At 40.1% G+C, this 22,578-nt stretch overlaps 1 protein-coding gene across 1 annotated transcript in view; it reads right to left on the bottom strand.

Moving 5' to 3' along the window:
• Positions 1–1,143: 1,143 nt before the first annotated feature.
• The window catches only part of ZNF704 (zinc finger protein 704), a 207,910-nt gene continuing 186,475 nt past the window's right edge, over positions 1,144–22,578 (bottom strand). Inside the window, 3 exon segments of the mRNA XM_054692169.1 lie at positions 1,144–13,585; positions 14,273–14,370; positions 21,830–21,934. Of these exon segments, the coding sequence (XP_054548144.1) occupies positions 13,474–13,585; positions 14,273–14,370; positions 21,830–21,934 (315 nt within the window). The 3' untranslated portion in view covers positions 1,144–13,473.

The following is a 22,578-nucleotide window of genomic DNA, read 5'->3' as shown; positions in this document are numbered from 1 at the left end:
CAAAATGGGAATATTTTCCACACACAAAACTGTTGTGGGAATTAAATGAGATGAAGACATAAAAGCGTTCATCACATTGTCACGCTCAGCAAAGTCTGTCCATCTCATGACCAATGGCAGCTCAGGAAATGTCTAAGAGCTCAGTGTCCTCTGTGCTGGGCATGAGAAAATCATAGAAATTCCATGACCATGAGTTGGCTGGGGCCTAGATGGTGTGGAAGAAAGAGGTGTGTGGGGGCTGGCTGCACCTCTCTAGTTCTCTTATGGGCCAAGCTGAAAAATCTCTGTCTATGCTGCTCCTTCTAATTGGTGAATGATGATGGCCAGGCGTAGCCAAGAAAACATTTAGCTGTGGTGGATAAGCCATTTATTAAGGCAGGGCGTTTTTATTTTAGAACATCTTCTCAAGAAATTGAAAAGATAAAATGCTAGCCTTTGGGGCACACATCCTAGAGAGCTTTGGGTTCCAGATTTTGAGTATTTTGGCTTCCATGTGAGCAGTGCCTTCTGTGCACAGTGACGTGTTATCTCAGGCACTCTCACAATAACCCTGTGATGTGTAGGAACGTCTCTGGACGAGGAAACAGACCATGAGCCACTGTCCTCCCTGCCTTGGTTAAGGCTGACTGAACTAGAAATAAAGATACTGTCTAATCAGGACCATTAGATTCTCTTTTATTAGCATTCCCATTATAGGAATGAGGTTTACAAGGTTTAAACCACTTGTCAGGTAAACTGTCTTTGCAAGAGGCAAAACTCAACTTTGTGTCCAAATCTGTTGAACTCCAGTGCCTGCTGCTTTGCTTCACACATACGTATGCTTGGCAGTTACAGGTGAACATATCAAGGGGTGTGGACATAGCCTTGGCCTATGGGCCTTGGGAAGGTCTTCAGGTGGCTTTGGCAACAGAATGGACAGTCTTTCCTCTGTTTGCCACATTGTATCTACATGCTTGGACAATTGAACCACTACTCAGGGGCACCAGCTACCATATCTGGGTGGTCATGGTTAAGGGCCTGGGTTTGAGATGTCATTATTGGGGGAACAGCTGATTTGGGGAAGATCTCCCTTTGGTTTTAAATTATTTTAAAAAATATAGGTAAAAGCTCAAACTCTCCATCCCCTGTGAACCTTTCTTGGATACAAGTTAGTTATCTTTTTCTTCAACAAACAGCTCCCAAATAGAAGCAGATACACAAAAACTTTTATTAAGTGGAAGTTAGACTCCATGGTAATTAACCAGGTACAAGTGCATTTAAATTCATGTGTGTGGACACTGTAGAAGTCAGAATGGTCTTATCGCAAGTCCAGTGTTCTGGCGTGGCATGTGCCAGTGCAACCCAAGGTAGAACCATACACACAGTAAGTACAGGTCAACGATGATGTCAGACTAGATCGGCGACACCATATTCATTGTTACAGCTAAGCATTACAGAACATGAAAGTCCAAAGACCAGAAGACTATTACTAAAGTGATTCTTACTATAAGCATTTACTTCTACTTAAATGCTTCCATAGAACCAATGCAGCAAATCCTCAACTCTTGGGGGGACAGAACCACTTATATTTTACATGTAAATGGGCCACAGAAACTGTAAACATTCAGTGGTCCTCCTGATGCCCATTTCAGGTAGATGCCAGGTGTCCCCTTAGGAAAGTGCAGTTTAGTTTAGTTTAACTGGTGTGAGCATTTTATATTGTAAATCTTCTGTCTGAAAGTTTTCTTGTTTCAATTAGCACCAGTTTAATTTAAATATTTTTTCTGGTGTTAAATAGTTAGGAAACATTTTTTTTTAAACCAACACACAAAGTCCAAAAACAATGGAAAGCAAAAAACATTCAAAAAGTTTTAGAGAACAGCATTTAGAAAAACAACATCATTTAAACATTCAACAAATCTATGTACAATGTGCCAAAAGCTGGCAAGGAGCATGGCTGAGCAACAGTCATGTAAAAGATTTATTAACCTGAACCCCCACAGGCTGTATTTACAGTCAAATAGGTATTCAGAAATGTATCAGAACATCTGAATTTGGCTAAAAATCATATAAAAAGACATATTCCCGCTCCCAGTAACTACTAAATATGTAGCAAACTTATCCAGTATAATCATAAGTACCAGGTTTAGAGGTGTGTTTCCTCCTATTTTACATACAACCATTTGAGAAACTTTCTCAATGGACCTAGAAGTGAACTGGAATGGCAGAGAAATGGAGTTCTGTATTCCACATTGTCAGAGGAAGAAAAGAATATTTTTTCATGCTGAACAGTAAAGCACTGATTAAGAGCAAAGATAAAATATTAGGGGAAAAGTTTATGGAAATACAAAATCAACAAGAAGGCTGAAGAAATGTATGTATGTTCTATAGGGGTTTTCCAAAATATAAGTAATCATCTCCATGATATTTTGAAAAGGATCAAGGATTTGCTTTGCTGGACAATATTTTTATACCTTGTTTTCTGAAATTATATAACCCAACCCCTTTGAAGAATACTTTCGTTCCTTAGATTGAGATTAAACACAACAGACACCGCCTATGCTCTCTTTATCCAACACAATACTATTAACTCTATGCAGTTTCATTTACTTGTTAATTCAGGGTTACTAGAACATCCACCTTTAAAGAACTGGGTACATATTATAACATTTCCCATTTATGATTAAGAAGCAAAATATTTCCGATTTTCCATTTATTCACCTTAATGACTACATTTGTTTAGAGCCTGAAGTTTCAATGCACTGTCTTTAAAAACATCAGCTAGAAGAATATAGGAGGGAGTTCTACATCCCCACAACATTATTCATTCACATTTATTTTGAATAATTTGCTGTTGTGATAAATCTCTATGAAAAAAATTTACTTGGATTAGATAGAAAATACGTGTTACTCTTTGAAAATGCATAGTTTGTAACTTCATACATTCATTCACTAATATTAAAGACTTTTGTAAGCAAGTATTTACCTCTAAATGGTAGTAAGATTGTATTTTAAAAGTTGGATAGAATTGCCACATTGTTTTTGGATTATTGCCCAATTGCAAGTTTATGTTTGTCATTTTAACATTAGCATCTTACAGGAAGGACTGCTTCTGTCTCTAGCATTTTCCCCTTACTTGTTTAGCAGGCACTAAAAAGCAATACTTTCTACTGACAGCATTTCCACTAAATACTCCATTTAATATATGTCTTAATTTCTTTTTAATATTTTAGATTTGGTGTGGACAGGAAATCAAAGATGGCTTAATTTTTACAGCAGATTTTTTTTTTTAAACCTTGTCGTGAAATAAGGGCAACCGAGGTTCGGTGATAACTTGTTCTCTTACTCCTCAGCCCCTCATTTAAAAAAAGATTGCAGGCCACCAGTAGTTGCACTTGATGAGAGTCACGAACCCTTTGGGACCTAGCAATTTTTTCTTATCCTGAGTTCTTCTTCTAAGTATATAGATTTTGATACATGAGATACTTTGGAAACTACACTAGTCTGGTTATTCCAGAAAGTGTATGTTTAAATGGTCGACCATTGTTCAACCATTCATTACAAAAATAGGAATTTTAGGCATGTTGTAGGAAAATATTGATCAATGGCACTAAAAAAAAAAAAAAAAAACATAGATGATCCACATTCCTGGGTGATTTTACACCCGTGGCATTTTCAGTTCTCGAAGTCATAGAACAAGTATATTTTGGGGGTATTTCCCTAAAAATCTAAATCTACTCTAAAGCTTTCTACCAGTGATCACAGAGGTTTCCCAAACAGTTGGGAAACTTTGGAAGAAAGGGCTTTGCTATCATCACAGGGCTTGGTCAAGTCACAGTCGTTGATGTCCAATTAGCAGAGTCTAGGAAAAAAGGCATAAAAAGCAAAGCAAGGATTTGTAATCTGCAAAGTGATGCACTCTTTTTTTGAGGGGTAGTGGCTTATGATCACGCTACACCATAGATCCCTGAGGGGTAACTGGAGCCTCAGCCCAAAACACTCTCTTTCCTCTCTGGCCAGCCATCTCAGCCCAAAACACGGGAGGGGGGCGCCCACTGGGCAAGGGATAAGTGTTTAAGTGAACATGAGTCAATTGGAGTTGTCCTTTTCTCTTTCCAGAAATATAAAACCATTATATGCTGCAGGAGCCACTTTCTTTTCACAATAGAGGCCAATTCAGTTTCCAAGTTCTATAATTGTGGGGAGAGGTCCGGGCCTGGAGGCTATTCCTTTGTCCTTCCTGGTCCCTCACACTGTGAGGTGTTGGTTGTAATTATTCCGTTGCTTCTCACATGGAGGGAGCTGGAAATGGGTGAAAGGGTTGGATACCTGCCTTGTTATTCCTTATCAGGGACCCTGAACCAACCTTTTGTGATGAGCATGGCAGGTTGTAGGTTCACCGACCTGCTCTCTGAATGATCACCAAAAATTGTCCAAGCAGATGGAAACTTTTCCTTAAAGGAAAGGGGTAACCTTGCTGATGAAACCTAAGGTACCATTCATGGTAACATGTATTCCATTGGAACTGGATTTAAGAGAAATCAGCAGCACAGAAGTAAGGATGCTTAATCAGGGCTTTGACAACGAACACACATAGTGACAGGCCGGTTTCTGGCTTAGGCAGCGGAAGTCAGAGATGGTAGAATAACATTTCACTTAGCAGATGTGATGTGGTAGCCAAGATGGGGAAGGAAGCAACATTAATAGCCACAATGGGGACTGTTCTCTCTCTTAATTTCTCAATTTCTTCTCCAGGGTACTAGTTTCCCTTTCCAGTGAGGGGTGTAGAGAATTCAGAAGCACACAGATGAGCAACTTTTTTTAAAAGAAAATTTCCTTCTTTAGTGGCAGCTCTTATCTTTTCCAGGAGTTGCTACTTTCCTACTGTGGTTTTCTGAATTCAAGACTTAGGGAATTAAATTCCTAGTAAGGAGATATAATCGTTAATTAGATTCAAAAATTGATTTTTAAGGATTTTCCTATTATAAAGGGAATCTTCTCTTTGGAAGGTGGTAGTTAATAATTATGTTGATGGTTTCCAATATGGAAGAATAGTTTGTAAAGCAAAGGACTACAATTTAATCCAACTTCCACCTTCTTTCAAAATCTAACTGCCCTCTTTTGGAATGGTAGCTTTCTTCCTTAAGTCCTGCTACCACTGCAGAATGGGCTTCCTTTCTAGCAGAGGAGGGAAGAATTCAGCTGTTTCTTCCCTCATCACTGTACCTCTTTAGAAACATAACAAAATTATCACTATCAAAAAGCCTGTTAACAAAGCAGGTGACAGACTAAAATGATTTAGGCTCCCTTCAGCTCCATGCCTAAACTCCCTAAAGAGGCTTTACCTACAGTCCAGATGTGAAAGCTGGTACACTGATGGAAGGTGGGAAGATGAAATCCATTCATAAAATAGACTGCCTTTTAATCACTCACAATGACAGAAATCTCAGGCACGGCCAGAGATTTAAATTGTTTAAATTGTATTCATAATTTAACATGACTGAACCCTATTACCAGGTGTTTTCAAATCTGATAGGACTTTTTGACTTCATTACTACAGATTGTAAACTTAAACTGTTTTTAAATTTTCTGGCATCTATTTAAGTTTGCATGGATAACTAATGGGTTGGTTGTTAGCAGCCAAATAACTTGTTCCCATAGGAGTCAAAGCTTTTACTTAGAACACTGAATTAGCTAATAAACTCCTATAATTAACCACTTAGATAGTTGAGTCTTAAGGAATAGGGGTATGGTAACTACAGTAGAGGGATTTGTTTGAGCATGATTAGGTTTGATTTGACAATGAAATCGAGTGGGCTCTTCACTTTCATGCTTAAGATATGAGCTGAAAATGTGAGTCAAGCACATGATGGGTCCCTCATCTTCTCAGATCTAGTCATTCTAGAAGGTTAGGTCTGAGCCAGCTAGTTAAGCCCTCTCCCTCCCTGGCAGGCAGTAATGAGCTTACTCACAAGTTCAAGACTACTCCTGGTTGGCCTTGGAGGTGGTGATTGTGATCTTCAATATTCCCTTCACCACTGGGTCCTTATAAGGGCAAATGAAATGTGCCAAAAGAGACATACTTTGTTTCACATATGAAAGGATTTGTGATTATTCCAATACTACCAGGACTCAGCTATAGGATAATTAAAAAAAAAAAACAAAAAACCCCAAAAACTCAGTCCATTCAAATACAGGAAGCAACTTCTAATTTCTTCTATGACATGTTTATTTGTATTTGCTCTTAAAGATGCAATGGGCTTTTATGCGGAAAAAACCTCCACTTTGAGGTTAGTGGACACTGTGAATACCTAAGTGCCTACCAGTTCCGAAGCAAGCATTTTGCCATATCAGAGGTGAAACAACAATAAATTTACACTGGAATGAAATCTTATGAGGCAGATGGAGCAGGAAGGAGTGTGGAGGGGGTGGCAAAGGGCTTTGGCACAAGGAGGCAATATGTGCTATTTTAAAACTTTAGTGGCTCCTGGCTGCCTTCTCTGAAGGCACAAGGCTGCTCTTTGCCAGCCCCTCATCACAGTGGTCACGGTAGTGAAAACAATAAAGTTAGGATTACAGTTATTCAATGCTTTGGGGCATGGTCTGGGCACAGAAGGAAGAAGCGTTAAGAGCTGGATAATAATTCAGTACACTTAGGAAAGGCTTAAAGATACGACATGTCTATAGTCAAGTCTTCCATGAGAATCATTTCTGGAGATTTTAGTTGCCCAGATAATGCCAATGCATGAGTTTGTGGGGCAAAGGGGAGAATGTGATGGTCACGGAATGTGAAATCTGCAAACCCCAATAAATGAAATTAGTGGCCAAAGGCTGCATCTGCCCACATTCGGGTTCTCTTTGGTCTGCAGTGTTGGCCAAGAATTTGAGTGAGTTGTCAACATATAGATTTCATGTAATACCATATTTCCAATTTAGAAAAACTAGCAGCCCTGAGCCTGATTTCTGAGTGGTGCTGATTGTCTAGAGCTGAGTGTGGGGTCCCCTTCAAGGGGGTATATGTGCTCTTCACCATTCTCTACTGTCCTGTCTTTTGCCTGATCTGACCTGCTCATTTACAGAACCTGCCCGTGAGGCATCTGCTATACACCATTAGGAAGAATCTATTTAAAGATGAAACAAGACTCAGTTGGTTCAAGACCATATGCAATAAACACTCCTTGGGAACTGAATGCTAACAGTGGAGATATTCCAAGGGAATGAAGATAGAGATCTGCAGACTGCCTCATCTGAGACCGGGAGCCATGGCTGCACATATTTCATCTAACTTCGTGCATTTCCAGTCCTCATGTGTGCATACTTTCTTTAAAGCCCATTTGACATAAAGATCTGAAGGACCCTCTGACCACTCATAGGATTGCCCAATGGGTGCATGATCATTCTATCCCAGCTTTCCCTTTGATGTTGTCTGCATACTTGGCTAATTAACCTAGCCTAAATGACTAAAATCTTAGAAAGAACAGATGCTTTTTTGTTTTAACAGTGAATGGGTTAGGGAAAAAAAATTGTACAGCACTATGAAATGGATTTGGCAAAGTTCAGAATTATTTGTGCAGTTAATAAACTGTCCATGGCTCCCCATCTTGTTTCCTGACTCTTGTGAAAGCGGTCACTTTCTGATCTCTACCTTGCATGTCTGTAAATTTTTTGCATGAAAAATCAAGTGCTTGTTCTGATAAAGAAATTAAAATTATTTACGTAGTGCTGAGGGCAAATTATTGTAAACACTACTAATCACCTAAGAATCCTATCTCTGGGCTTACCTACCATGATTTTAGAAATTTCCACCAAATGATACTTGCTAGTTAGGCAGGTTTTTGGTTCCAGCAAGTCAAACAGTCAACTTGTCTTTGTGATAGACTACCATTTTATACTAAAGAATTAATAAGAATACGTCTCCCATTGCCTATATGCACATCTAGGGACATTTAAAGATTTAAGGTGTACAGGATGATTCTGAAAGTGTCTTTTCTATAATACTTTGAAAACACACAGGTAATGATAAGAGGAAATAGCCATTGTCATCTCGATTCTCTTGTAATTGGCTTTCTATCAAATCTGCATTTCTACCTTTGTTGCAGAGGGTTAATTGAAAAGATATACATCAAAACACTTTGCTTATAAGAGGCATAGCCCTTTGTTTGGAGAGCAGGAATTGCTTATAATATTAACACTTCCTGTCTGGTAAAATACTGTATTTTAAAAAATAAGCTACAATGTATAAAACCAAGGTCATTTCCCACAAAATGTTCATGTTCTTCGTGATTACAAAACACTGTATCTTGTAAAATATTTCCAGTTCGGCTAACTTGAGAAGTTAAGTACTAATGTTTATTACTACAAAAGTGTCATGTCTCTTAGAATCATAGAAGCCTAAGCAGTATATTAGTTGTCTTATTTGGAAAATTAACTTATAATTATCATTGCATTTAAGATTACATTTTGACACAACACATTACCATTGTGATCCTCAGACCCACGAGAAAAGTTATAAAACATGAGATTGTCTTCAAAAAAAGGGAACTATTTACAAACCCAACCAGAAGTAAAATTTCCATTTTGATTTCTGGTCCTATGATAGATTATACACCTCTTAAAGCACTATATCCTATGGGCGTTTCCAAAGTCAGTCACAAAAAGCAAACCGGTAGGTCAGAAATACATTTTATACTTTCTTGCCTGCTTGGTGTGCATTACTTAGTGATACAATTGGTACCTAAAAGTGCTAATCTCATTTTATTTACTGACTTCTGGTTTGACTAGTTACAAGCAAAAAGATACAATAAGACAGTCCCCAGTCCCGTTACAGAGGAATCCTCACAGAATGAGGAACAGGGAGTGGGTGTATGCTGCTGGTAGGGTAATTTTCGTAGAGAAATGAAATTTCCAGTTGACCCATGTACCCAGCGAATTCTCCAAATTGATCCACATCCTCATCCATATTCATGAATCCTGCTCTGTTTCCACTCATTTGTATGCACAAATTCTTCCCTCCATTCATACAGGTCAATGCTACAGTTGATGTGGTCGATAGAATTTCTACAGGGTCATGAGAAAAAGCAGCATCTTGTCGACAAAAGTCCATGGAAGTTTGCTCCTTAATATGCTATTACAGCGAATACACATCTCTAATGGCTTTCGCCTACAAAATTCTGCTTATAGTTAGTAACCAGTCATCTAAGCGGGTGATTATAAAAAAGAACACTGAGGCTTCATATTCACAATTACATTCAGAAAAAAGACTTCCATGACTCTATGAATACCCACGAGGGACAGCGCCTGTGGTTCAAATGTCAGCCTTAGACTGCAGGTCAGCTACAAAGATAGCTCTTTTTCACAGAGCATCCCTCTGTACCTCAACAATCGGCACTGTCCAGTTCACACAAGTTGGTCTTGAAATGGTATCATGCTCATTGACAAAAACAAGTGTTCTGACTAGAAAAGATTCTAAAGATAATAAGTCTTTCTAGTCTCAGGATCCGCCAGATCTATTTTTCACATACCCTTTAATTTTCCCTGAGGAAATGATATTTTTACAGTATTTTGCTACTCTTCTCAAGGTATTCTCTCCTATTTGGACAATTCTTGCCACTTTTCTCTGAATTGTTCTTTGAATATTCTCTGAAAAGTGTTCTCTGCAACACTCTCAAGCAAATGCTGCCCTCTCATTTTCCAATGAAGACTGAAGAAGGGGGAGTGGATTCGGCAGTGCCAGTTAGTTTAGAACCCAGGGCTACTTTCAGAAGTGTGGCTGAGCATGACACCAGAGACCCCACTGAAACCCAAGTGATCTTGAAATCTGAGGGGGGCATTTCAGTTTCAGAAATCTTCTGTAACATACATGTTACCATTTCTTTAAGAAGTTTTATGAGAGTCCAACTGTAACACATCATTCCCTTCTGAAAGTTTTCATTTGCAACCTGGGTCCCCTGGACCAGGAATAGCCTGGTAAGTGGCACCTTGTTAGTGCAGGAATCTGCTGGCAGGCACTTTGCAGCTGAGCAAGCACATTTCTGCTCAGAATCCCCTCCCCCACACCTTGCTTTTACCAACCCAGGGATGACACTTTCCAGAAATGAGCTGGGGAGAGTTCTGTGCCCACCAGGGATACGCATGACAGGCCACACCCCTGGCCCAGGGACAGTCACCACGGGCCTATGAGCCCCAACATGATAAATAGGAGCTGTTCTCTGGTATCTTCTGTCTGTCCCCGATCCACTTGCTATTTGGGTGTTTGCTCCAAGTTGTCACATTGCCAACCACAAATTGAATGCACACATACCCACAGGGAAGGACTAAGGCTTAAAACTACTGTCTGATGAACACTTTTTGCAGCTATCAGGAGAGCTACCTGTTCAATATACAACATGCTTTCTTTGGAGAGAGATGAGATACCTTTGCTGAAGGAAGAAATATCAAGGGATAAAAAGCCAAAGGCGACAGCATGCCTTACTCAGAAATACTTTGGGACCGGAATCGATTTTTTTGCCACTCTGTTTGCACAGACAGGCCTCTGAGCACTCTGTGGATGGGGCCCGGCTGTTGTGTTCCGCATGCCATGGGGATCCCCCTTCCACCCATCCTCTTTCTTACCCTCTCAAATGAAGATGTAAAAGAATGTGGTACCACACAGAAGGCATACATTGAATGTCTGGCTTAATTTGGCACTCCCTTTAGTTCCAAAATATAACAAAATAGCTCTACTTTTTTTTTTTTTTTTTTAAATTTTAGTTTTCACAACCAAAGGATGTATATTGTGATTCTTGCTTTCTGGGTAGCTTGCAAGAAGTTTAATCCCTTTTCTTCATGGCCAGTCAGGCAAAGCTTGGTGGTCCCCCAGTTATTACATGTCTTGGTACAGGTAATAGGGTCTGCATTTGCAGGAAAGTAGTGAGGGTCTGTGCACCTAAATGTCAGATAGGAAGGTGCACCCCGGGGCTGGTAGGCAGAAAGGAGTCCTTGTGTGGGTCGGAGAGGTATAAGAGTGTGAACAAAGTAGGTTTTAGAAAGGATGAGAAATTCCAGGGAAGCTTATAGATCTATGCTTCTGCTTATACTTATGCACTGGCCAGCAGCCAGTGAGCTGAGCTTGACTCAGCCAGGCCGGAACTCAGACCTACTCACGGGCTAGGTCTCTGGAAGCAGAGCCACAGAGTTGTGCTCCAGCACTGCTCCACTCAAGGATCACTTCCCCCTTTGTTCCCAAAGTTCTTGGAGAGGGAATGGGTGTAGCCCCTTATCATTTCAATCTTTTTGATTACTGGCTTATTTGCCAAAGAGAAAACTTTCTGCTCCAGGCCTGAAGCCTGGCCACCATTTCAGCATATGGCAAACCTGCTCAAGTGCTTGCCCGGCCTGGGGCTCACTGGGGTCACTGTGCAATCTGCCCTAGCTCAGGGTCTCCGGACAAGGCCAGAGCATCAGCTCACAGCAGTAGATGGCGCAACAGGACAGCGGGGAGGAGAAAAGACATGCTGGGGAGGGGGAGGCAAATACATTTCTGCATTTAAAAAAAATGCCCTTTCCTGGCTGGCCATGTTGGTACCAAAACATACATAGTAGCTGGCACTATGCCTAGTACTGATTGGTAACCACGATGTGCAATTAAATGAAGCTCTTTCATCTCTTGCAATAGTGTTTTTAAAGAAAATAATAAATGAAGGAGGCAAACAGAATCTCTTTCAAGGAATAATGTTTACAAAGTCAGGAGACAGTTGAAAAAATAAAGTTGCAAACTCTATGAATGCACAGATTGTGAATGTTACACTATAGAACCTATTTCCCTCATTTATAAAAAAAAGGGTATCTGTTATTACTAGATGACTTCTTTCTGCTCTTTTAAAAAATGTGTATGTACAGTCTCTAAACATATATTAAACTCTCCTCTGTGCAATTTCATTTAACATTCCTATGGCTGATCCTAGGCCCCCCGTCCCAACACAGTGCATCCTATAAGGTGCTCTTACTTCTTTGCATAGGTATAGGAGAAAGAACTCTTTAGCAGGGCATTCAGGAATAGGGTAGATAGAGAATTGAGCTTATTTATAGGGCTTGACAACTACTCCCCTCCCCTGACACAACTGCCACCATAAACGCACAAACAAATTAACAAACATACCAGGCTAGAAGGAACACAGTACAAGCCCTGGTCCTACTAAATTGAAAGATTCCTATACCAACATGCATTTTCCTTTTGGTGCTCTGCATGTTTCCTTCTGAGTGAATTCTTAACGAATACCTCCAATATTTTTATAAGAAAAATAAAGGTTTGGGCCTTCCATTTACCCATATAATGTCCATATTATTCATTAACCCATCTCCCAGACATGCTAAAGCATAAAACCTATAAAAGTGCACTCAGAATGGATGTTGGCTTGTTGACCTCACACAACTTTCTCAACAGATGGAGACGCGTAGGCCGTGCTCAGCTGTCTAAAGCAAACCTGCTGGGACATTTTGCCATTCTCTACCTCTTTGGGAATCAGTCAGTGGTAGAGTTTCGTGGGAAGGCTGGAAGGCCCTGAACCTGACCACAACCTTGTCAGACAAGCACCAGCAAACAGATTCAAGCTGCAGTTTGCCTCCCATCTCTGAAAGGAGCAGCGAGGCTTACCCAGGTGGCTACATGCACCAGTTCCTGATTGGATTGTGGACTGCTAGCAGGGCATTCAGCAGTAGGGAAGATAGAGAAGGAGCAGGTAGGGAAGCAGCTGTGCTGCCTCTTGGGAAGGAGCTTCTTATAAAAATCCAAGGACTCCTAGACGTTTCCCAACTGTGACAGCTGGATGTCCTGAACTCAGCTGGGGGCTGAAGTCTGCTGGTGATTTCCATGGTCAATCTCTTTTTTGAGTTTAGGTCATCCCTGTAAGCTAACAGCTCTACCGTGGTTCAGCTGGGGCCGTTCTTCCAAACAAAACAAAATGAACAAACGAACAACAAAAAAAAAAGACCTCAAAAAGATACCCCGGGTGCTGCACTTTCTGGCAACACCTCATGATGTGTACTGCTCTAAGTCAGTGGCAAACAGGGAAGAGACTATTCACAATGAAAGCAGGTACTGTTCTCTGTACAAATGCTACTGAAGAATGTGTAGCTTCTTTGAAATGTCCAAAAAAAAAATCTCAGAAATGGCAGTTTTCAGAAAGGTTATCAAAATATGCCTTTCTAAGTAAAATGGGCTTTATTGGTTCGGTTGCTACAGAAGTCCAGTTTTCAGATCTAGACATACAGCAAAAAAGGTTGACTTTTCTTCTCAAGGAAAAAAATGAGTTATAGCTGCTCTAGGTTGGATTCTCAGTAAGAGCAGTGAGGGTGGCAGCCTTTCTTTTTGCTGTAATTCCACCAAGGTTCCTGGAAGTGCTTTTCCTGGGGTTTCAAGTGTATCTTGCTCAGAAGGGAAAGCTCTTTCCAAAATCCACAGTGGAAGGTGCAGACAGGAGTGATGGGGACATGGCCCCTCTGCCCGCTGGGGGCCTCTCAGTCGATGAACCTCTGGCAGGCCTTCTTCCAGCGGCAGGCGGTGCACCACATGTCTCGATTCTCCATGCCGTAGACCTTCCGGCACTTCTTGCCCTCTCCCCTGGGCTTCCTGCAGGACAGATAAGGAAAATGTATTCAGTAGAAGGAATTCCATGGGTGTTCTATGGAAGGTTCAAAAATCCCTTGAAAGAGCCAGAAAAAAGTTAGGAGAAAGAGTCGGTGTTCTCTAGGTTCAGACACAAGCTGTGTGTTTCCATGGCCACCACACTAAGTGGTTACGATTTGCTACCGTAACTCACAAGCTTCTGTATGTCTATATGTGGACACATCCATTTGGTCATCTTTATAATATTGAGCTTAACAAGTCAACACAAGACTTTCCAATAGAGAACACTACTCTTCCAAGTTTTTAAATAGGTACTTTCAGGTGCTCTCGTGTTTCTCAAATTTTTAGTGTTTTGGTTAAGGGATTTTGGGAGAGATCCTCCTTGATCCATGTTAAAAACTCTAATTTTTAGTTCATTTAATAGAGAGGTTAATGCACATGGCTTTAAACAGACCCAGTGATCACCATTACCTATTCTGTAAGAAAATGCACCACAAGCTGTTAGCCCCCCAAAACAATGAAAGTCCATTAATAGTGGAAAGAGAAGACCATGGGGACAAAAGAAAGGGGGCTTCATCCATTCTGGGGAAACTATGGAAGGTCATATCTGTGATTTCTCTTTTCCTTGCTATTCTTCTATTTCAGTTAATTTCCTTCAAATGAGGCACACACAGTTTCCAGTTGGCATACCTTAGGCTGACTGTCCCTCTGGGTGGGGAGGACAAGACGGTGTGGGTGTGCTGTCTCTGCTCGCCTGTGCCCACCGCATGATTATGTGTTGGCGACACCTGGGGAGTATATGGAAACAAAGTTGATGGGGCAGCTTCTCACCATGCATTTATTTTGCTTTTGCCCACATAGGTAGTTGTACTTGACCGTCAGGCATAGAGATGACATGCATCCTTCGCAGAGAAACATACGTTTGCTAAAGTGTGTTCACAGTAGAACTTGAATGCATCCCCGAACAGAAAAGACCCGACAGAAATTAAAACTTGAAAATCTGCACTTCCTCACAGCTATGCATTCCAAGTTGCCACAGTAACACAGTTTCACTTGAATAAAATTTTAAACTTTAGGGCCTCCCTGGTGGTAAGCACAGCACTTTGAAGCTATCCACAGCCTCTGCAACAAGAGTTTGACCTCTGGCCAGGGAGCTACCCACATGGCGCAGCAGACCTCTTCTGTCTAGCCTGCTGCTCCCCTCAGCAGTGTATTTCAGGCAGTCTGCCTGTTCTGTTTCCCAGTCTGTCTCTGGTGAATCCTCTCACCCCCCACACCTCTGGCCTGTATCCAAGTTCGTGTATGCATAAATAAATAAATCTTTTAAAAAAATTTAAACTTTACATTCCTAACTCGACTCATGACCAATTTTTTAAAGAAGAAAAATAACCTAAAGCAATTAAGAGTTTCTTTAAATTAGACTTAGGCAGTGGCAGTGACAGAAGGTGGGCCATAGCCTTCAGTTTGCTCTACGAGACTGTTCACAGTCAGTAAGTGAATGGTAAGTCTTCTTGCTTAAGACACTTACACAACGAACTCTGGTGTCCAAACAGGAATAAAGACAAGAAGCAAAGAGCAGAAGCAAACTGAAAAGGATGTCATCTTTCATAGTCTAATACCTGCTGAGCATTCTCTACGTAATGGGTTTGTTGACTACAGCTTTAATTTTCACCATGATCCCATGTGATCAGTGCTGTTGTTCCCACTTCATAGGTGAGGAAACCAAGGTACTGGGAGGTTAAATAATTTGCCTAAGGCCCTAGAACTGTAGTGGCAGGGCCAGGGCTGCATCGCTGCTTGGCCGGATGGTAGAGCACATGTTTAACCTCCTCACCCCGCTGCCTCTCCATCATAATGGGAGGGCTCCTCACCTCCATTTCTCACTTTCTTTGCATCATCTGTTCTCATAATACTAAATATCTCCCCCGCTTTGGGGATTCTCAAAGGCTGTAAAAAAAGTAATTTTCATAACAAAAGATAAATGATGTCTCAGGTATACGATATTGCAATTTACAGAAGAGCAGACATTTAATAAACTAAAAAGTTACTTATCTAGAAGCCAACATGGAAATGCCATTCTCAATGAATAATAATGGGAACATCCCTACAATATACCGATTATAGAGTTGGTTTTCTCTAATACAGGTACTAGAACTTTTTATTTTCTTTTGATATCAAGGAATGTACATCAGTGTTATTTCCCAGACAATAACTTCAAAAAAAATTAAGCAGATCAGTAAAAACTTAACACCAAAGTTACATTAAAATTTTATTTTTCTCAAGTTGTATTGATATGCATTAGTTCACATTACTATATAATCTTAGGAGTACAACTTCACACAAAACCTAATATTTTATTTTATTTTAAAGATTTATTTATTTATACAAGAACTGGGGTACAGGCCAGAAGCATGGGAGGGTGACAGACTTCACCAGAGACAAAGCGGGGAGCAGAACAAGCAGAGGGACCGAAGCACACTACTGAGGGGAGCAGCGGGCGAGATAGGAGAGGTCTGCCGTGCCATGTGGGTATCTCCCCAGCCGGCCAGGAATCGAATCTGTGCTGCAGAGGCTGTGGACAGCTTCACAGCACTGCGCTCAACCCACTGCGCCACCAAGGAGGCCCCCAAACCTAATATTTTAAACCATTGTTCATGTGAGTCTGAATTATTCTATATTTTTGGTCTTTGCTTTTTTTTTTTTTTTTTTTTTTTTGCTGAAGTTTAATAGAGTCAGGTCTAGCAGGAATGAGTGACACATAGAGACTTTGAACAAAGAAACACTTTGGGGTTCAGTGTACATATTTTATGTGGGTAAATAGCAGGTACTTCCAGAAGCAGAATCCTCCCTGCCCTCCAATTCCCATCCAGGATGTATAACAGCAAACCAGAAGGTGTGAAGATGAAGACCTCAAATGTTCAAGGACAACACAGATGATCTAGGCTAATAAGCAAAGGATGATTGAAGGAAAGCACATTGATGCATTGAGGGTGCTGAGAGGCCTCTGGGGATGACACGCCCAAGAAAGGGAGAGCAATGACAAAGTCCACCAAGCAAGCAGAGTACCAAAGTGGTCTTAAGATCTTGGTGGGAGGAAGGAGGTGTAGATTCAGGTCATACCCTGAAGCTGTATCGTTTGACTGTTACCCTAAGTGTAATGTAAAGCCACTGGAGAGTTTTACAAAAGCGAATTTTTAAATGCTTAAAAAAAAAAAAAAAAACCAAACTGCTTTGGCTTCTAAGGGAATGGATTGGAGATAGTTTGGAGAGAAGCCCTGTTTGCAACATTCCAGGGAAAACACACTTGCTTTAGTTTAGGGTGTGGCAAGGGTGGGGAGGAGGGGCTGGAATCATTGGAGGCAGTGCCTGGGGCTTGCTGACAGATGGTACGTGGCACCAAAAAAAAATAAATAAATAAAAATAATGATGACAAATGATGAATCAGAAATGAATCAAAAGGAGTCAAGGATAAATCCTAGGTTCTAGCCTGAACAGCTGGAGGGCTGGACAGTAGTAACAACGGACTAAGATGGGAACACTGCTTAAGTGGTAGGTTTGGGGGAACAGTGAGGATTTGGGAAATTGCAAGAATACAGTTTAAGGAATATGGACCTAGTGCAGAATAAGCTTGCGCTACATTCTTTATTTTGTTCTGGTTTTTTTTTTTTTGTTATTTTTGTTTTTTATTAGTTATTGTGTTCTGTATATAGTTCTGTCCAATAGCAGCTCCCTCCCCATTCCATGACAGACCTGGGTTTCTACTGAATCCACAAAGCAGAAGACACAGCAATGACAGCTCACTCCTCAGCATGAGGCTCAGTCCTGAGGGAGGACCAATATGACCTCACTTGTGAGTTTTTCTGGAGACTTTTTAATAGCAAGACCATCATGTGATCAAGACCACTTTTTAATAGCAAGACCATTATTTGTGATCTCTTTTAATCCTCATGAGAACCTTGCAAAATGAGAATGTTATCTGCATCTTATAGATAATTTAGGCTTCATGCAGAGCAGCAGCCTGCAGAGTATCTCAGAGCTGACAGCAATAGTGTCTGAGAGCTGGCTATGCAAGCTGAATACTTCCTCCAGGTTATCTGGTTTAACCTTCACAGAAGCCCTAGGATAAAAGAACTGGCATCATTTTCATTGTATAAAGGGGAAATGGAGAAGTTAAGTAAGTTTGAGAGTTTGGAAATGGTGGACCCAGGATTGGAATACATGCCGTCTGATACCTGCTGGTCTTGCAACTCAGTTCTGAATGATGTCAAAGCCTTGCTTTTTCCACTCATCCATCCTGCCATGTCACTGATGCGAGTAAAGAGTGCCCTAAAATAAAGCCTTACAAAGCATTATCTTCACCATTTAAATTCTATTCGGGGGCATATTTTATAAAGTAAATTATATACTTGGAGCGCATGAGATGATATTATTTCTAAGTAAAAATGTATCAGGCTATCTGCTTATAATTTGTCTTCTGATGAAGTATGACCTCAAAAGAGTTTAAAGAACTTAGGCTGCAAAAATCATGGCCTATTTCTCCCATATGTTGAATATGTTAGTATTATAGGAATCAATCCCAACTGTGGACAATCTCTTTTCTCTGAGCTCTGTTTTTTACTTATGAGACACTTCAAAGGTAGCAATACTGGTTAGTGCTCGGTAATGTTAGCCACGTGGCAAACACACTGCTGAACAATACAGTTCCACAGGTCATAGTAGAGTTGTGCGCAGAGCTTGAGAGAGGTAACATGAACCGCTGGGGGTCACGTGACCGGCTGGGGGTTCATAGCTCCTAAACGCCCCAGGCAAGATCTGCACCTAAGCCTCACACCAGAAAGGGGCTTTCAGGAAGTAACTGAAGTTAAATGAAAGTTATGAGGATGGGGACCTTACCCAATGCAGGACTAGAAGGATCAGTGTTCTTGTAAGAAGAGATGCCTCACTCTCTCTCACTCTCTCTCTCTTCAACCCCCCACTCTTTGAGCCCCCAAGTGAGGACTTAGTGAGAAGGCGGCTCTCCCGCTATAAGCCAGGAAGGGAGCCCTCATCAGTAATTGAATCTACCAGCATCTCAGCCTGGAACTTTTAGCCCCAGAACTGTGAGAAAACAAATTTTGATTGTTTAAGTCATCTGGTCTGTGACATCATGCATTGGCAGTCTGAGCAGACTAACGCAGGTCAAGAGCTCTCAACTTCTGTCATGAAAAGACAGAAAGGAATGGAGATAATTAGACGAAAATATGGGTCATTTGGGACAACCAGGTCAAAGAAAGTTGTAATTAATGGGGCCTTCTCCTGCTCCTGTGCCCACAGCCTTCGGCTAGAAAAGACTGAACTTCCACTTATATTTGCAAATATGCAGAGCCGCCTTCTTCGCTATAGACCTCTGGGATGAGGTCTTACCCAGGGAACTTATTAAAGCTAATGTTCAGGAAATCTAGTATAGGCAAATGAATAAATAAAATCCTGCAAACCTTGGGATTTCTCAGAAGGAGATTATTTCCACTCTCTAGGAAGCAAGGAAAAACATTCCCTTTTCAGTACCACATCTCAAAGATGCGGGAGAAGAGAAACCTTAAATGGGGTTGACAACCTCAGAGTATTTGTTTTGGAATACAAAGACAAATGTGATTCTTTAGAAAGTATTCTTATAAATGAAAATGGCTCTATTTTTCAGTTTGGATACAGCTGAAATCATCAAAAATACTAATTCATTATAATTTAAAACTTTCAGAGCTTCTGTCTGAAAACCCTATTACACTAAACTAGAAGGTAGGAATTCACATATTTTTAGGTTCACCTGGCTCCTCGTGTTCAGGGGTGCACCAGGCACTTGTAGAGAATTCAGGGACAGCTGCTAGCACCCACTCAGGGTGTTTATGGCAGTCCTGAACCTAGGGAGAGTGGGGTTGTGACAGCCCCCCTAGAAGGAGGAAGCACCCACTGTTTTTTTTTTTAAACATTGATAGCATATACTACATAAAGAACATTTTTAGTAGTAGTCTTCTCATCATCTAGAATTCTAAAGTAAAACAAAATTCTTTAAAACTAGTGTGCTTGGGCCTCCCTGGTGGGGAGGAGTTAAAGAAACAGCAGCCACTGCAGCACGAGTTCGATACCCAGCCAGGGAGCTAACCCACACAGTGAAGCAGACCTCTCCTGACTTGCCCACTGCTCCCCTCAGCAGTGTGTTTCAGTAGATCTGCCTGTTCTGTTCCCCACTCTGTCTCTGGTGAATCCTCTCACCCCCCACACCTCTGGCCTGTACCCTAGTTCTCGTATGCATATATAAATAAATCTAAAAAAAATGAAATTAGTGCTCTCTCCCTTTGTCTTTATTTTTAAATAGAATAGAAAGTTTGGTAGTTAAAACAGTCTAAATGCTGGCTGAAATAGATTATAGGACCAGTGGGATTTGAAATTCTCTAGTGAAAGAACAATTTTGAAGGTGACCTAGGATTTCAGTGGGATAGCCAGTAAATCCAGTCACACTATGTATGTTCTGTCAAAATTCTAGTCTAGAATGTCTCTGGTTACCAAGAGATAGTAAAATTAGGGACTCTGTGAAAAATACAGGGCATTGAGATGAGAGTAGAGTGTCCACTACCCAGAAGCATTTTAAAACATCACTATTTATTGAAACACAGGTAATAAAAGGTATCTTGGCTGGTATCCTACTGTGCAAGACTTTTAGGAACTTTTGAGGACAAACAACTAGTAAAAAGCTACAGTGATTTTGCTATACTTCAGGAGATAATTTAATTAATAAAGTAAAAGGAAAAATTTCATTTCTGTTGGTCACATTTGAAAAAAGGTCTGGACTGGGAATGATCCATCTACATGTTACTCTTTTTTCATACCAGATAAACAATATGTTACATGCATCTGAAAATTCTTAAACCAAAGACAGGAATTAACAGGATTCAGAATAACAGGTTTCCGTAATATTGTAGTTGTTGCTGCCTTGATGGGCTGGAAGAGTTGTTTCAAATATTGATATTGATATTGAGAGCCATTTGGGCTGTTTTTATAAAATAAATAGCCGAAAGGACTGTTAACCTCTGACACCCACTTCCTTGGATTATTGTTGCTGCCAGAAGCAAGCTAATACCTACCTGTCTAAGTTGTTCTCTTCTAATGTTTGCTAGCAAGGTCACTAACTATATGCTTGTTCTTTCAGAGCAATCAGCAGTTATCACTGTTCAGTGAAGCAGACAACTTTCTTAATTACTCCAGATCCCTGGTATGTTCAAAAGTTGAATTCCAGGAGTATTTTCTGGAAGCCACAAATTCCTAAATTGCTGTCAGCAGGATGTTTTTTATTATTGACTATTCACCTAGGGAATTTAATAAATATTCATCAAGACAGCGCAGCATAATTGGTTGAGCTACTTTTATTTTATCAGCTCTGCTGGAGGCCTTAGTCTTTGCTGCAAACCTCTGGGAGTTGCCAGGGGTTGACAATAAGAAGCTTTTGTAAGGTCCTTGGGGAGAAGAGTGGAGAGAAGAAAATAAGGTTGGTATCTATTATCATAAGCTACTTTCTGAACCTTATCAGGAGTTCTAAACCACTGTGAGCATCAACGATGTGCAGATCTATGAATATTCTATGATGTTATAAAAGACCCAATACATATTTAAATGATAGTTAGGAATCAAGTTAATTCATGGTGACTTATCAGATAGCAATCATTTAATATTTCAAGTCAATTCTAATCTACTACTTAAACTTGAGTGCGTATTTCTACACATTTATTTTCAAATTACCCATCAGTGTGGATTACTAGACTTTGAAAGAAAAAAGATGATTTCATTTTCTTTTGAACCTACACAATGGCATATCCAACAAAGAATAATTTCAAAATCATAAATTTAATATTTATTTAAAATGATAAATGTGATTCATATATAGGGGTTTTCTTCTATGTTTTGGGTCTGAGTTTAGATATTAAAGTCTTTTGGAAACATACAAATGTATCACCAACATAAAAAAGTCTTAATATATTTCCAACAACTTGTTTATCGACAGCTGGAACTCTCTAGTGTTCTAAAATAGCAGTCAGAACACCTTTTTGCATAGAAGTTGGCCTAAGCCATAAGCTACCTGGCTGAGGGTTTACAGATATCACTTAAGAAACAGTTTCTGGCATTGTAATGTTCATCTTTTTCTTGCATGTTTCTATAGTTTGCATTCTAAACTTACATTTGGTTTTGACCAGGTTTCTGATTTTTTGTTTTTCTACTTACTGGAATGCCCGTGAAGGTAACTGGAGGAGACTGCCAAGAAATGCTGAAGCTGCTGCCATTGGGGGTGAACTTGGCAGACCCAGGGATGGTCACTGGGGGTGTAGCCTGTCATATGGAAAACACAGAAAGTTGTTATGAAAGAACACATTTCCTTAAAGTTTAAGCTGCTATTACCAAAGCAGTTGTGTCAATCACTAAGACTAAAATATCTATCTAATAGGAGGACACTAAACCAGTGAAAATAGTTAGAAATAAACTTTTTATATATCTAAGTAATCTTTCTAAAGAGGTTTTGACTGTAAATTTTTGAAAAGAAATTTGATTATAACACCCCTATTTTAATACCTGTAAGATCCCAATCATCCAGATCAAACTGGGAAGTCAACACTTTTTTACAGTGATGGCAGATATATAATTGGCATGACATTTTGGGAGGGTAACTTGGCAATATGTATCAAAATTCTTAATATTCTGTATATTAGCTATCCCTCTTCTAAGAATTTATTCTAAAGAAATGGATACAAGGATGTTCACTGCAGAAACATACAAGAAAATAGGTAAATAAATTACAAATGATGTTGTTAAGGAATGTTTATTGGCATGGGAAAATGTTCATGACCATTAAGTGGAAAAAACAAAGCATTGTAAGAACAGCAATACAATAGCATTCCTTTTTTTTTTTTTTTAATGAGTATACATATAGACACAAAACAAAGTTTTGAAGGACCTAAATATACTACTCAAGAGGT

The sequence above is a fragment of the Talpa occidentalis genome, unplaced genomic scaffold, assembly GCF_014898055.3.
Source record: "Talpa occidentalis isolate TD23 unplaced genomic scaffold, MPIMG_talOcc4v2.1, whole genome shotgun sequence".
Classification (NCBI taxonomy): domain Eukaryota; kingdom Metazoa; phylum Chordata; class Mammalia; order Eulipotyphla; family Talpidae; genus Talpa; species Talpa occidentalis.
The sequence above is the reverse complement of the archived record's forward strand: the minus strand, read 5'-3'. Positions and strand labels throughout refer to the sequence as shown.